General features: G+C 36.7%; 1 protein-coding gene across 1 annotated transcript in view; it reads right to left on the reverse strand.

Annotated features, from left to right (window-relative positions):
• Positions 1 to 14,755, reverse strand: part of LOC150110489 (phosphatidylinositol 4,5-bisphosphate 3-kinase catalytic subunit alpha isoform-like) — a 329,148-nt gene that overhangs the window by 127,079 nt on the left and 187,314 nt on the right. The window contains exon 9 of the mRNA XM_090394138.1: positions 14,423 to 14,614. Coding sequence (XP_090250264.1) covers positions 14,423 to 14,614 — 192 coding nt within the window. The remainder of the gene's footprint in view (positions 1 to 14,422; positions 14,615 to 14,755) is intronic.

A 14,755-nucleotide genomic window follows, 5' to 3' on the forward strand; every position in this document is an offset into this window, starting at 1 on the left:
TCTTCTGCATTCACTATTGCCCTACCCAACTTTGCATCATCAGTGAACAAATGAACTGTTCCTCTTAGATCCTTCCCTATATCGTTAATAAACAAAACAGCAGTGGTCAAAGAACAGAACCCTGCGGCACACCACTAGTCACAGGCCGTCTTTTGGACTCTACTCCTGAATAAACTACTCTCTGATATCTCTCCATCAACCATCCACCTCACCAACCCTTTATCCATTCCCATAAGTTGCAGTTTACGGATTAGAATTCCATGTGGTATCCTGTCAAAGGCCTTAGCCAGGTTCAGCAGTATCACTGTAAACCCATTACCCTTATCCAGTTCAGCCGTCACTGTGTTATAAAACTTGAGCAAGTTACTGAGGCATGATCTACCCTTCACAAAGCCATGCTGTCCCCCATACAGTATCTAATTTTTATCAATCCATTCCAGTATTTTTCCCCTGACTACTTTCTCCAAGACTTTGAAAAACGATCCTGATATGCTGGTCGGCTGGTAATTTGCAATGGTAGTCTTGGATCCTCCTTTATGCAGTGGAACTAATTTTCCCTCTTTCCACACCTTCGAGACTAAACCAGACCCGAGACTCAGATTAAACAACATGATCAAGGGCACTGATAATTCTTTAGCCGCTTCACGTAAGACCCGTGCCGGTATACCATCCAATCCCACAGATATATTCGCATTAAGGTTCTGTAAAAGACTATTCACCTCCACAATTCCCGTATAAATTAATGGTTCCTTCATTCTTTCAATATCACCACCTGGATAATATACGCTTGCAAAGTGCTCACTCAGTAATTCCACTATATCGACTGATTCAGTGACCTCCTTGCCATCGGCATTCCTTAAAATCATTCTGCCGCGTACAGTTTTTCTTTTACTTGCAGCATATTGAAAGAACTGTTTGGGATTCTCTTTAGCTTGCATAGCTAGTTTCCTTTCATAATCTGCTTTTGCTTTTCTTACCACGCTCGTTACCCTTCTGGCCTGCAGGTCACCTTTCTCTTTAAATTCCCTCCACAGTTGTTTCTTTTTTTGCAGCTCAAGCTTAATGGTGTTATTCATCCATTTAACCCCTACTTGTTTTACTATTCGGACCCTAGGTATACAATCAGCCATAACCTCCTGCAAATGCTCCTTGACCACTTTCCATGCTCTATCGACATCCAGCCCTTGCAGTTGTACATGCCATGACACTGAACCAAGCAATCTCCTAATCTTGTCATACTTGCCACCATGGTAATTCCACATATACCCTGTCTTAATCAAAAATTCTACACCTTTAGCCACCTCCCAGGTCAAGACCTTATGATCACTCTCACCAATAGGTGGCAATATGGTCATATTCATTACAGTCAAATTCTCAGATGCTATTACCAGGTCAAGCACTCTCAAACCCCTAGTATTTTCTATTGCATGCTGTCTCAGATAGTTATCCCTTAGTAACCGAACAAAATCCAGTTCCTTCCTCACGTGTCCTCTCCTCCTTCCAGTCAATGTTACCATAGTTGAAATCCCCCATAATAATTACCCTCCTTCCACTCATTTCATCAATTTGTATATGCATACTATCGCCACCATCTATTCCATCACCTGGTCTATAGCAGTACCCAACTGTATATTTTGTTCTGCTAGTCTCAATCTCACACCAAATAGCCTCAAATGAGCTCTTTCATTATCATGCGATACAACTTCTATTTTCCTCAGCTGCAGTTCATCAGCTATCATCAATAACACCCCCCCTCCCACTAACTATATCATCTTCCATACAAACTTATTGTTTTAATACTGACCATATGTAATGCGTACAAACATCTTATATTCTTTGCCTACCAACAAACTTATTGTTTTAATATTGACCACATGGTAGGCAAAGAATGTAAGATGTTTGTATGCATTACATATGGTCAGTATTAAAACAATAACTTTGTATGTTTAATTTTCAAAAGACCAAATATGTTTAATTTATATCATCTTCTGTCAGCCATGTTTCACTAATGCCAATAACCTGTGGCCAGGAAGAGCCAACCAAGGCCAAAAATTCTTTCTTCTTGTTCCTAACACTCCTGGCATTAGTATACATGAAATGCAGAGGTCCCTTTGTTCCAACCCTATCTTGATGCGTTATTCTAACTATTCTATTCTGATTTCTTGTCCTTAGTACTTGCTCGGGTACATTATATACATTCTCACACTCAACTGTCTCACCGATGTCAGCATATCCACTTCCCCCTCCTTGATAGTTCTAGTTTCCCTGGTTCTGCACATCCATTTTTCACCTCATTCAGCAACACTTTTTCCAGTCTCCGCACACCAAATCCATCCAAATGCAGGCCATTCTTCTTGTACAAATCCTTTCATCCATCAAACTCATTCCACACGTCCACAAATTCCACACCACATCGTCTATATAACATGCGCATAGAGTCATTTGCGATTATGGCCCTCCTTCTAAACTCCTCTCTGTCCCGTGGCAACAGACTCACCATCCTAACTCTGTCACTCTTTTCTTTTGCTACCTTTAAGTCCGCTCTCATAAGAAATTTATCTCCTTTCAATTCATTCGTACCCCCCACAACTATCAATTCTTTCACCCTCTGTTTTTGCACTCTAATACTCTCACATCCTTAAATTTTGCACCCGGTAAGTACGATTTAGTTAAACTCTCATCTATCACACCTCTTACTAACGAGTCACTGTATGACACTCTTTCCTTCATTTCTGAAACTCTCCCACTATTACGCTTAATTTTTCTTTCAAACACTTGCTTAATTGCATTAGTCAAGGCACTCTGGAAAGAGTTTTGCAGGCGCTCCAGTGTCGCTTCGCAGTATGTATGTATTACTCTGCGTAACCGTGCGATCTCACTCCTTACAACTAATTCCTCATTTGTTTCATTTAAACCATTTTCTCTCTCTGTATAATTATACTCATCATAAATGCAAATGTGAAAGTCTAGAGTTCATAGAATCACGTATTCTTCACTACGCTCCCAGATACTTATAACACAAGTGCATATATAATATCACAGATGTAAATTATTCGTAATCCATTTTAGAGTACTGAAAGTAGTTTTATTCATGCCTAGTCTTTCTCTTCCTTATATTTGCTATTCTTTAATCTTTTAGTAAATTAAGTATAGTAAATAATAATCAAATATATCATTCTCTTTAATTATCATCATAATCAAATTCCTGATATGGATATGATAGTACTACATGAAAAAAACTCACATCATTACTAACTTCCCAGCTACAATTTTCCTCCAAATCAATCAGTTATCTGTCAAGACTCCAACATTATATGATTTTATATTTCTATCTTCTAAGGCATTTTCACTGTCTCAATTCCACCTATATCTGGGTCTTTTTCCTGCCAACCCAGTAGAGAATACTTGTTTTGCTAATCTTTCCTTCCCCTTTCTGTTTCCTTTCCTTTCTGTTTAAGTGACCATACCACCTAAGATTAGCTTTGCTAACACATTCCTGGATGCTAACAATGTTAAGATGTTTCCTAATATCCTCGTTTGTAATATGATATTGCCATTGATGCTATCTGTTCACACCCCCTAATCTTTCTCAGGACTCTCAGGATATCTGTGGTCTCTAGTCTTTGGTCAAGTATTTTATTTCTAAACCAGTTCTCAGATCCATAAGTTAAAATTGGTTTGAACTGTCTTACATACAACTAATGTAGTGTTTTGACATTCTGTCCAAGCCTTCCATATAAATTTATTCACTTGACCTACCATATCAGCTTTATTGATTCAGTTGTCTATTTCCATATTTAATTTACCATCTTCACTAAAAATTGTGCCTAAGTAGCTGGAATGTTTTACTTGTTCTATAGGTTCTCCACTCATGATTCAGTTAATATTTTCAATGCTTCTGCCTATTTTCGTTGTCTTGTTATTGCTGACCTTCATACCAAACCTATTACACAACAGTTATTCAATTTAAGCAGGGAATCTTGCAGACTTGTGCTGGATTTATTTAGAAGTATAACATCATCTGCATAAAGCAAAGAGCTGAGATTAACATCTCTAATTTTGATATTAGGTTTAATACCACTTTAATTCATAATGTTATCCATATTGATAATGAATGACAGAGGGGATAATGTACATCCTTGTCTGACACGAGATTTAACATTAAACCATCTTCCTGTACTTCAGTTCTAGCTGCTCAATTACAACTCAAATGAAGACCAAGTATTGCTTGATATAATGCTCCACTGACACCATAAGCATTTGAAATAGCTTTTCTCTTGGCACCTTGTCATGTGCCCCTTGCAGGTCTACTAAGCTTAAATACAGATCTTTCTTATATTCCCATGATTTCTCAATTACTTGTCGTTAAGTGAAAATCTGATCCTGATTGCATCTATATGGCTTGAACCCAGCTTGTTCTTTACTCAGCTTCACTTCCACAATCCTTCTCAACTGTTTCTCAAGTATACTTACATAAATCTAACCAGGAACATTCAGTAAGGAATTATCTGTGTAATTCTCGCATTCTCATTTCCCTTTTTATATATGGGCACTATGAGATCTCTACTAAAATCATCTGGAATTCGTCCTTCTGTCCAAGCCTTCTGAACTATGCAGTGCAGCTACTGTAATACATCCGTACTTGAGCATTTCTGGCCGAACATCATCTACTCCAGCTGTCTTTCCACATTTCAAGCTTTTGATGGCTTTTTCTACTGTATTCCTGATTGCATACCTGTTGAGTGTTTTTCACCACTGTGCAGTCAGTACTCGTTTCATATAGCAAATTTTTCGAAATAATTATTCCATACATCAAGGATATCTTTTCCTACAGTTTACATGTAAAATTTCATCATCATCATCAAATTCCTGCCAGGTACCTTCAAAGGGTGTACAGGATGTGATAGTGCTACATGAAAAATTTACATCATTAATAACTTCCTATCTACAATTTTCCTCGAAATCAGTCTGTTATTTGTCAAGACTAAAACATTATCAGATCTTATATTTCTATTGTCTAAGGCACTTTGTACGGTATCAATCCACCTATATCTTGGTCTTCCTCTGGGTCGTTTTCCTGCCAACCTGGCAGAGAACACTTGTTTTGCTAATCTTTTCACGCCCATTCTGTTTAAGTGATCCTGACAATGTCAAGTTCTTTCCTAATATCCTCGATTTTTAATATGATATTGCCATTGCTGCCACCTGTTCATGACTCTAATCTTTCTCATTACTCTGATATCTGCAATCTCTAGTCTTTGGTCAAGTGCTTTACATCTGATCCAGCTCTCAGATCCATAAGTTAAAATTGGTTTTGAACAGTGTCTTGTATATACAGCTAATTTAGTGTTCCGACTAATTTCTCTCTTATTCCATATGAATTTATTCAATTGACTTGCTACCATACTTGTTCCACAGGTTCACCATTCACAAAGCAGTTGACATTTTCAATGATTCCGCCTTCTTTTTTTGTCTTTTTATTGCTGATCTTCATACCATATCTATTACAACAGTTATTCAATTTAGTCAGGGAATCTTGCAGACTTGTAGCGGATTTATTTAGGAGTATAACATCTAACACATACAGCAAACAGCCGACATTAACATCTCCAATTTTGATATCACATTTAATACCAATTTCCTTCATAATGTGATCCATATAGATAATGAATAACAGAGGGGATAATGTACATCCTTATCTCACACCAGATTTAACATTAAACCATTTTCCTGTACTTCCTTCAATTCTAACTGCTGACTTACAACTCAAATACAGACTAAGTATTGCTTGATATAATGCCCCAGTGACACCATATAACTGAAGCGTATTGAATAGCTTCTCTCTCGGGACCTTGTCATATGCCTTTTCCAAATCGACAAAACTTAAATACAGATCTTTGTTATATTCCCATGCTTTCTCGACTATTTGTCGTAAAGTGAAGATCTGATCCTGACAGCCTCTATTTGGCCTGAATCCAGCTTGTTCTTCACCAAGCTTTTCTTCCACAATTCTTCTCAACCATTTCTCAAGCATTCTTGCATAAATCTTGCCATGAACACTCAGTAGGGATATCTCTGTATTTCTCACGTTCAGTTTTATTTCCCTTTTTATATATGGGTACTATGAGAGCTCTACTCCAATCATCGAGAATTCGTCCCTCTGCCCACGCCTTCTGAACTATGCAGTGCAGCCACTGTAAGACTTTTATACTACCATACTTCAGCATTTCTGGTCGAATATCATCAACTCCTGATGCCTTTCCACATTTCAAGCCTTTGATGGCTTTTTCTACTTCAAGTATGGATATGTATTCTTGCCTGTACGCCTGTTGAGTGTTTTTTTACACTGTGCTATCAATGCTTGTTTCATTTAGCAATTTTCCGAAGTAATTACTCCATACTTCAAGGATATCTTTTTCTCCTGTTTTCATGTCACCTTTATCATCTCTAACTCCTTTTACAGCTCTTTCCTCCATTCCTAAGCTTCGTCAACAACCTCCAGAATATTTTGCCACCTTCTTGATATTTATTTTCTATGTTCTTGCCAAAGTCCTCCCATGACTTTTGTTTAGCTAGTTTTACACAGTGTTTAGCTTTCTTACATTTGTCTCTGTATTCTCTCAGAACACAAGCTGACTTATTTGCTAGGAAATTTTGATATGCTTTCTTCTTTTCCTTCACTGCCTCTTTAACTTCCTGTGTCCACCATGGAGTTCTGATTTTTCTATCCTTGCAGACAACCTCACCACATGTCTCTCTGGCTGAATCAATCAGTGTTTTCTTGAAGGCTTACCACTGAATGTCCAAGGTTTGGTTGCTGTTCTCAAACTCTTTCATTTTTTCTTCAATAATCTTTGTGTATTTTAGTCTATAGTTCACATCTGAGAGCTGTTCAACTTTTATTCTCTTTAAAACTTTCATTACATGTTATTCTTTTCAATATGAAATTCAATTTTATCCTGCTCAAGACTAAATAGTGATCACATCCAATTTCAAATCCTCTGTACACTCTGATGTCCTGCACTAGAGAGAAAACATCACTATCGACAATAACATAGTCAATGAGACTTTTCTTATTCCTAGCCTCTTCTCTCCATGTGAATTTGTGCATATTTTTATGTGGGAATATGGTATTAGTAATAACCAGTCCATATCCTGAGCAGAAATCCAACAGGTATTTGCCATTATAATGGCAATTACCAAAAGAGCAAAGCTAATAATAATTATTAGCTTTGCTCTTTTCTCCAAATTTTCCCAAAATATTTTTGTATGTCTAACAATCATTTCCTACTCTGCTATTTAGAGCCCCAACAAGGACCAACTTTTCCTTTTTCTTTGTGTCAGTTGCTTTCTCTAAAGCCTCAAAAAATTCCTCCACTTCTACCTTTAGTAGAACCTTCTGTGGGATCATAGGTACAAATAAGTCTCATTGTCCAATTTCCTATTCTGATATTTGCCCACATCACTCTACTTGAGACTGCCTGCCATTCAAGAAGATTAGCCTCATATTTAGTGTTGAATACAATGGCTACTCCTTCTTTTCCTTGACTGTCATTGCCTGAATATAACATTTTGTATTTATTGCTCAGAAAGATCTCACCAGTTTTGGTCTTTCTATGTTTCAGTCATCCCTATTATGTGGATCAGATACTTATCTAATTCCTCAGCTAGCTCCATTTCTTTGCCATTCAGGCTTCTTATGTTGATAGTACCGATCTTTAACTCTGGTGATGTTGAGTTTGGGTGTGTTTTCAGATTTGTTCCAGTAGCTGACTTTTCGCTGTTCGCCCTGGTTCCCTGGCGAAAACAACGGGGGCCTTGTTTAACTGGGCGACGCCCCAGCTGGCATGAAATTTTGTCATGTTGTACCATCATTTTCTATGTTGGTTTAAGCCAATAAGAATACAATTTGGTCGGCTAAATCCCAAATTGCCAGTCCATCCTCATTCATTCAGTATCCAGGTAGATACCCAACAGGGTGCACCACGAGAAGGTGAGGATTGGAGATTAGGAACAGAAGCCCTGGTCAGTTCTCCTCATTCCTTTAAAGGCTATGTGGAAGTCTCCTCTCATTATCATCTCTAATTCCTTCTACAGCACTCTTTCCTCCATTTCTGAGATTTTTCAACAGCCACCAGAATATTGTGCAACCTTCATGATATTTATTTCGGTTTTCTTACCAAGTTCTTCCCATTACTGTTTGTTAGCTTTCTTACATTTGTTTCTGTATTCTCTAAGAGCATAAGCTGACTTATTTACCAGGAACTTTTGATATGCTTTCTTCTTTTCCTTCACTGCCTCTCTAACTTCCTGTATATCCACCATGGAGCGCTGATTTTTCTATTCTTGCAGACAACCTCACCATATGCCTCTTTGGTTGAATCAATCAATGTTTTCTTCCGAGCTTGTCACTGAATCTCCAAGGTTTGGTTCCTGTTCTCAAACTCTTTCTTTTTTTCTTGAATGATGTTTGTGTATTTTAGTCTAAAGTTCACATCTGAGAGCTGATCAACTTTTATTTGCTTTAGAATTTTCTTGCATGTTTTTTTTTTCAATATGAAATTCAATTTTATCCTGCTCAAGAATAAATGGCGATCACTTCCAATTTCAAATCCTCTATACACTCTGGTGTCCTGCACCAGTGAGAAAAGATCACTATCGACAATAACGTGGTATGAGACTTTTCTTATTCCTTGCCTCTTCTCTCCAAGTGAATTTGTGCACATTTTTGTGTTTTAATACATTATAAAAATTATAGAGACAACTACTGTGTTAGAGAAAAACTTTAGTTTAATTTAAACCAAAATGAACACTTAACGTTTCGACCTTCATATCAAGGTCAAAATATCTGGAGCATACACATATATATACAATGAAACAAGCTGCACTACAATCTATATGGTTTGCTAAAGTTACTGACCATCCATTACAATAATTATTGGCCTGCCCTCTGGTGGGAAAAAAAACCTTTACTACATCAAAGCTAGAGTCCTATTATTATTATCTATTAGGTTACAAAATTAAATTGGGGTGGAGAGCAACATGTTTATAAAAAAGAATATAGACTACAGTAAAACCATAGCCATCGCATACAATAAAGGGTTATCAGAAAAAATCAATAGAATCCTATACCATTATAATCTTAATGCCACCTTTAATTTAAACCATCCATAAAATAAAAAAAAACATACTCAACTCCTCTAAGGATTCTCTCATCCCACTGGCACATCCTGCAGTTTATTGCATCTTTTGCACCTGTAACTTACCTTATATTGGTGAAACTAGACGTATAAGCCCTTTACATAAAAACGAACATAAAAGAACGTTAAATATAACAATTTTGGTGAAGGAGGCCTCTCAGATCATGCTCTCAACACCCTACACCAAATTGATTGGAAAAGTACCTGATCTTTGCATCATACAAAAATTTGGTATGAACAAAAATTGAAAGAAGCCTGTGAAATTCTGATTAATCACCCTAATCTCAACAATAATGGTGGCATAAAAATTCCAAGAATTTGGATGGAACATATTCAGCATACTTTATGACTTGAAGCAATTTTCAGCTTTTATTGGAAACTATTCCATACCAGTTGGCTGGAATTTATATGCACACCCTCTGTCCAAAAAGAAATCGAACTTTTCGAAAATAGAAGAAACTAGTGGCGCCACCTGTTGTACCTTTTTGTTGTTGAAAGCAGCAACCTTCATTAGTGTTGTGTCAACTGTTTATGATATTTGTTTCATTAGAAGCCGAGTTATAGTGCCAAGAGTGACAGTGTGTTTTGACAAACGGTCATAAAATGAGTTTCAAGCAGAGAGCTTGATCGGCTTGTGTTAAACTTGGTAAAAGTTTTACCAAAATGCATCAAATGCTTCAAAAAGCATACAGTGATGAATGCTTATCCCGTACTCAAGTTTAGAGTGGTTTAAGTGATTTTCAAAGTGGTCGTGAGACACTTGAGGACAACGAAAAGCCAGGCCGTCCAAAAACTGGACTGAGCAAAGTTAACATCCAAAAAGTGTGTGATTTCATCAAAGAAAACCCAAAATCGTCCAAGAAATTGATTGAAGATGAATTGGGGATTCCAAAATCAACTGTGCACAACATTTTGACAGAGTTTGGGCTTTCGTAAATTGAATTCGGGATTTGTTCCCCACAAGTTGACTAAAAACCAAAAAATGTATCGAATTGAACATTGCAAAGACCTCATTAAAACCACTCATAGAGACTTAAACTTCCTCGAAACGATTGTTTCTGGTGATGAAACATGGTGTTTTGAGTATGAGCCTGAAACAAAGTGCCAGAGTGCTGAGTGGAGACTACCAGAAGAGGGGCATCCAAAAAAAGAAGTAGCATGGAGAAGTCAAAAGTAAGGACAATGCTGATTTGTTTCTATTCCAAGGGCATTATTCACAAAGAATTCATTCCGCCTGGCCAAATGGGTCAATGGTGAGTTTTATCTCGAAGTTTTGAAGCGATTGATAGAGAGTATTCGTCGCATACGGCATGAATATTGTGACACAGGCAGCTGTTCACTTTTGCACGAAAATGCATCATCTCATCGTTCGAACATTGTGAGACAGTTTTTGAGCAAAACCCAAGTTTGTGTGCTGGATCACTCACTGTATTCACCTCATTTAGCATCCTGTGACTGCTTTCTCTTCCCACAACTACATTTGCCGATGAAAGTCAAGCGATATGACACCACTGAAAACATTCAAGCAGCAGTAACCACGCCCCTCAACAGTATCCCAAAAACCAATATAAAAAACTCATTTCACGAATTAATTGATTGTGCCAAACACTGTATCGAAGCTGAGGGAGAGTATATCGATTGAAATAAATGATTTGAATAATATAATTGGCATGTGTTTTATTTTCTATCAAAAGTTTAGTTTCTTTTTGGACAGAGGGTGTATACTTGCATTGTTTATATATATATATATATATATATATATACATATATATAAACATGTTGTGCTCCAGCCCAGTTTAATTTTGGGCTGGAGAGCAACATTAGCTATTAGATAGTTCCATTAGATAATAATAATAATAGGACTCTAGTTTTAATGTAGTAAAGGTTTTTTTTTTCAGCACCAGAGGTCAGGCCAATAATTGTTGCAACGGTTGGTCAGTAACTTTAGCAAACCATGTAGATTGTAGTGCATCTTGTTAATTTGTATATATGTGTATGCTCCAGATGATGACCTTGATATGTAGGTCAAAACATCGAGTGTTCATTTTGGTTTATATTAAACTAAAGTTTTGCTCTAACAGTAGTTGCCGCCATAATTTTTTATAATGTATTCTGATCACCATGTATGCATGAAGGAAAGGATTTTATTTTAGAACATTGTGTTAGTAATAACCAGTCCATGCCCTGAGCAGAAATCGAACAGATATTTGCCAGTATTATTACCTTTGCTCTTTTCTCCAAATTTTCCCAAAATATTTCTATGTCTGGCAAGCATATCCTACTCTGCTATTTAGATCCCCAAACAAGGACCAACTTTTCCTTTTTCATTGTGTCAGTTGCTTTCTCTAAAGCCTCAAAAAATTCCTCCACTTCTACCTTTAGTAGAACGTTCTGTGGTACCATAGGCACAAATAAGTCTCATTGTCCATTTCCCCATTTTGATATTTGCCCACATCACTGAACTTGATATTGCCTGCCATTCAAGACGATTAGCCTCGTATTTAGTGTTGAATACTATAGCTACTCCTTCTTTTCCCTGATTGTTATTGCCTGAATATAACATTTGTATGTATTGCTTAGAAAGATCTCACCAGTTTTTGTCTTTTTTTCTTTCAGTCACTCCTATCATGTCGATCTGGTACTTATCTAATTCCTCAGCTAGCTCTATTTCTTTGCCATTCAGGCTTCTTATGTTGATAGTACTGATCTTGAATTCTGGTGATGTTGAGTGGGGTGTGTTTTCAGATTTGTTCCAGTAGCTGACTTTTCGCTGTTCACCCTGGTTCCCTGGTGAAAACAACAGGGGGACTTCTTTAACTGGGCGATGCCCCAGCCGGCATGAAATTCTGTCATGTTGCACCATCATTTTCTATATTGGTTTAAGCCAATAAGAATACAATTTGGTCAGTTAAATCCTAAATTGCCAGGCCATCTTCATTTGTTCAGTATCCAGGTAGATACATAACAGGGTGCACCACGAGAGGGTGAGGATTGGACATTAGGTCAGAAGCCCTGGTCAGTTCTCCACATTCCTTTGAAGGCTATGCGGAAGTCTCCTCTCAGTATACATCTTTGACCCTTAAGTATCCCCAGAAGAAATTTATATATTCAATATAACAAAAGAGGCTTCTGTTATTTATGATATCTCTTGTGTACTTAAAAATAACTAACACCAATCTATATCAATTCTAAATTCTTTTATACTTAACTGCATCTCTCTGAAGAACAGAAGAAAGCCAATATTTAGCCAATTAAAAAGTAAGAAAATAAAATAAATAACTAAAAATAAAAATAAATAGATAAATAAAAATAAAATAAATAACTAAAAGTGGGAGTTGGTAAGTTTGCAATTATTGATCCATCACACTAACCTCACAGTTCTCTCTAAAATAATGACTAGCCATTCAGTATATTTCTTCGCCATCTACAGGTAGCCTACTTAATGACCACAACAGCATGGATTCTAGACTATAACAGATCTCCTAGCACACATTGCCAATTTCTGGACACAAGACCTTGGAAAAGCTTGTGTGGTTACTCAACATTTCCAGGGCAATTGATTCGATCTGTCTAATCATTACTTGTCAAAGGCAGATGGTTTCCTTCCTTCAGATTTCTCCACAATGCAAGAGAACTCCAGAGCTCTCTTCAATCACCTATCCTTCCCCCCCCTCCTGTACATAAATGACTTCAAAAGCCTATTCAGATTTTTTCTGATTACAGAATATTCCATCCCTCTTACTCTTTAAAAATGGGCAGTGTTCATAGATTCCAAGTTCTTCTACAACCAATACCTTAATTATTTTTTTAATGTGAATCACATACACAAAAAGGTGTAAACCCACAGCAGGTGTATTACCATGGCTGAGCTAAATTAAATCATCAAGAATCCTGCTAAAGAAATCAAACATGGTATTTTTTTTTTCAGGCCTCTAATGCACAGGGGTGTCTCATGCTGGGTCATGAAAATCTTATTGCTATGATAGCATACCTATCACTCATTGTAGATCAATATCTGCTCTGCAAGCCATTTACATACCTCAGTGAGATGAGGCCACCCTTGTCCCCTTCAATGCTAACAAAAGATTTTTACAAGCTTTTGTTAACAAAAGATTGTAAAAATGCTAACAAAAGAATTTTTACAATGAAAAAGACGGTTGTCTTTTTCATTGTAAAAATTTCATACCACCTCTCTTTATCTTTGATAATACTAACTGATTGACAAAATCAGATCCATCTTCCTGGGCTGATATTTTCCTACCTATCAGCTCCTCATTTAAAAATACTACATCCATAGCCTTCCTCAGCCTCAAAAAACTATATTCTCTTTAACTCAAGATGATGCTTTTCTTCTTCCCAGCTAATAACCATGTTTGAGCTCCAAACCTTTTTAACCATAGAAGCATAGATACTAAGGTTGGAAAGTTTCATAAAAGCTTAGAATAATATTTTCATATTTGCATATCAAAAATTTCCCTAAAAATTCTTGTAAAGAAGAGGATAATAGGATAAGTCAATTAACTAATACCTCTCTCTCTCTCTCTCTCTCTCTCTCACACACACACACACACACACACACACACACACACACACACACACACACACACACACACACACACACACACACACACACACACACACACACACAGAGAGAGAGAGAGAGAGAGAGAGAGGTCTGTTTCTACCTTATATCTTTTCTACAGATGCTTCCATGCAGACTGTTCCACATTCCACTACACTAGCCCCTGCCATTCTCAGCTTGTTGCTAAGCCTATATCATGAGCTGCTATAGCTTAAAATCCATTCCCAGTCCAATAGTAAACCTACCAAAATTTACTTCTCCTCTTCATTCCATCTACCTTGTTTATCTGGAGCATCCTTGCTGAAAAATGTCTGTAAAAACCCTAACTGCCAGATATGAAAAAAAGTATCAATAGACCCCTGAAGTTAAGAGAGAAGACACTAATGTATATGAGAGGATCTGAACTTCCTGGGATTGACAGAGAACAAAAAGAGAGCAAAAAAAAAAAAAAAGTTTATAAAATGTCTATTTTCACAAATGAATTCAATCTATTCAAAAATTCATTTTTAATGTATTACAACTTATTCAACAAAAACAAAAAAGTACAACATTCATATTTCCTTAAAAAAAAAATAATTAAAAAAATTCAAAACAACACTAAAAAAATTTACATTAATTATAAAAATTTATAAGACCTTACTTGGGAAACTTCATCTCTACTGTTCCATTTAACAGAATCCAACAGTTTGGGTAAAGAATCAGGTACTGTGAGACAATGCCGTCGTAGTTTCCAAAGCAACTCTTTTTCTTGTTCAGAAATTTCAGAAAGTGGATCTCTTTGGATAATTTCTTGCACTTGGTCAAGGTCTGCTTGAGTAACTGTGTCTGCATTCTGCAATTTTAGACTCCAATAAATTAAACGTGAAACATCTCTTAGAACAAAAAGAATGCTAACAGATAATACTTTGTTGAACACACACACACAGAAATTCAAATGGATTTTCATCTCTTCCTTCTCTGACAAGGATGAAAA

Source organism: Typopeltis vanoorti, chromosome 1 (assembly GCF_054136105.1).
Source record: "Typopeltis vanoorti isolate ZY-2024b chromosome 1, IOZ_Tvanoo_1.0, whole genome shotgun sequence".
NCBI classification, from domain to species: domain Eukaryota; kingdom Metazoa; phylum Arthropoda; class Arachnida; order Uropygi; family Thelyphonidae; genus Typopeltis; species Typopeltis vanoorti.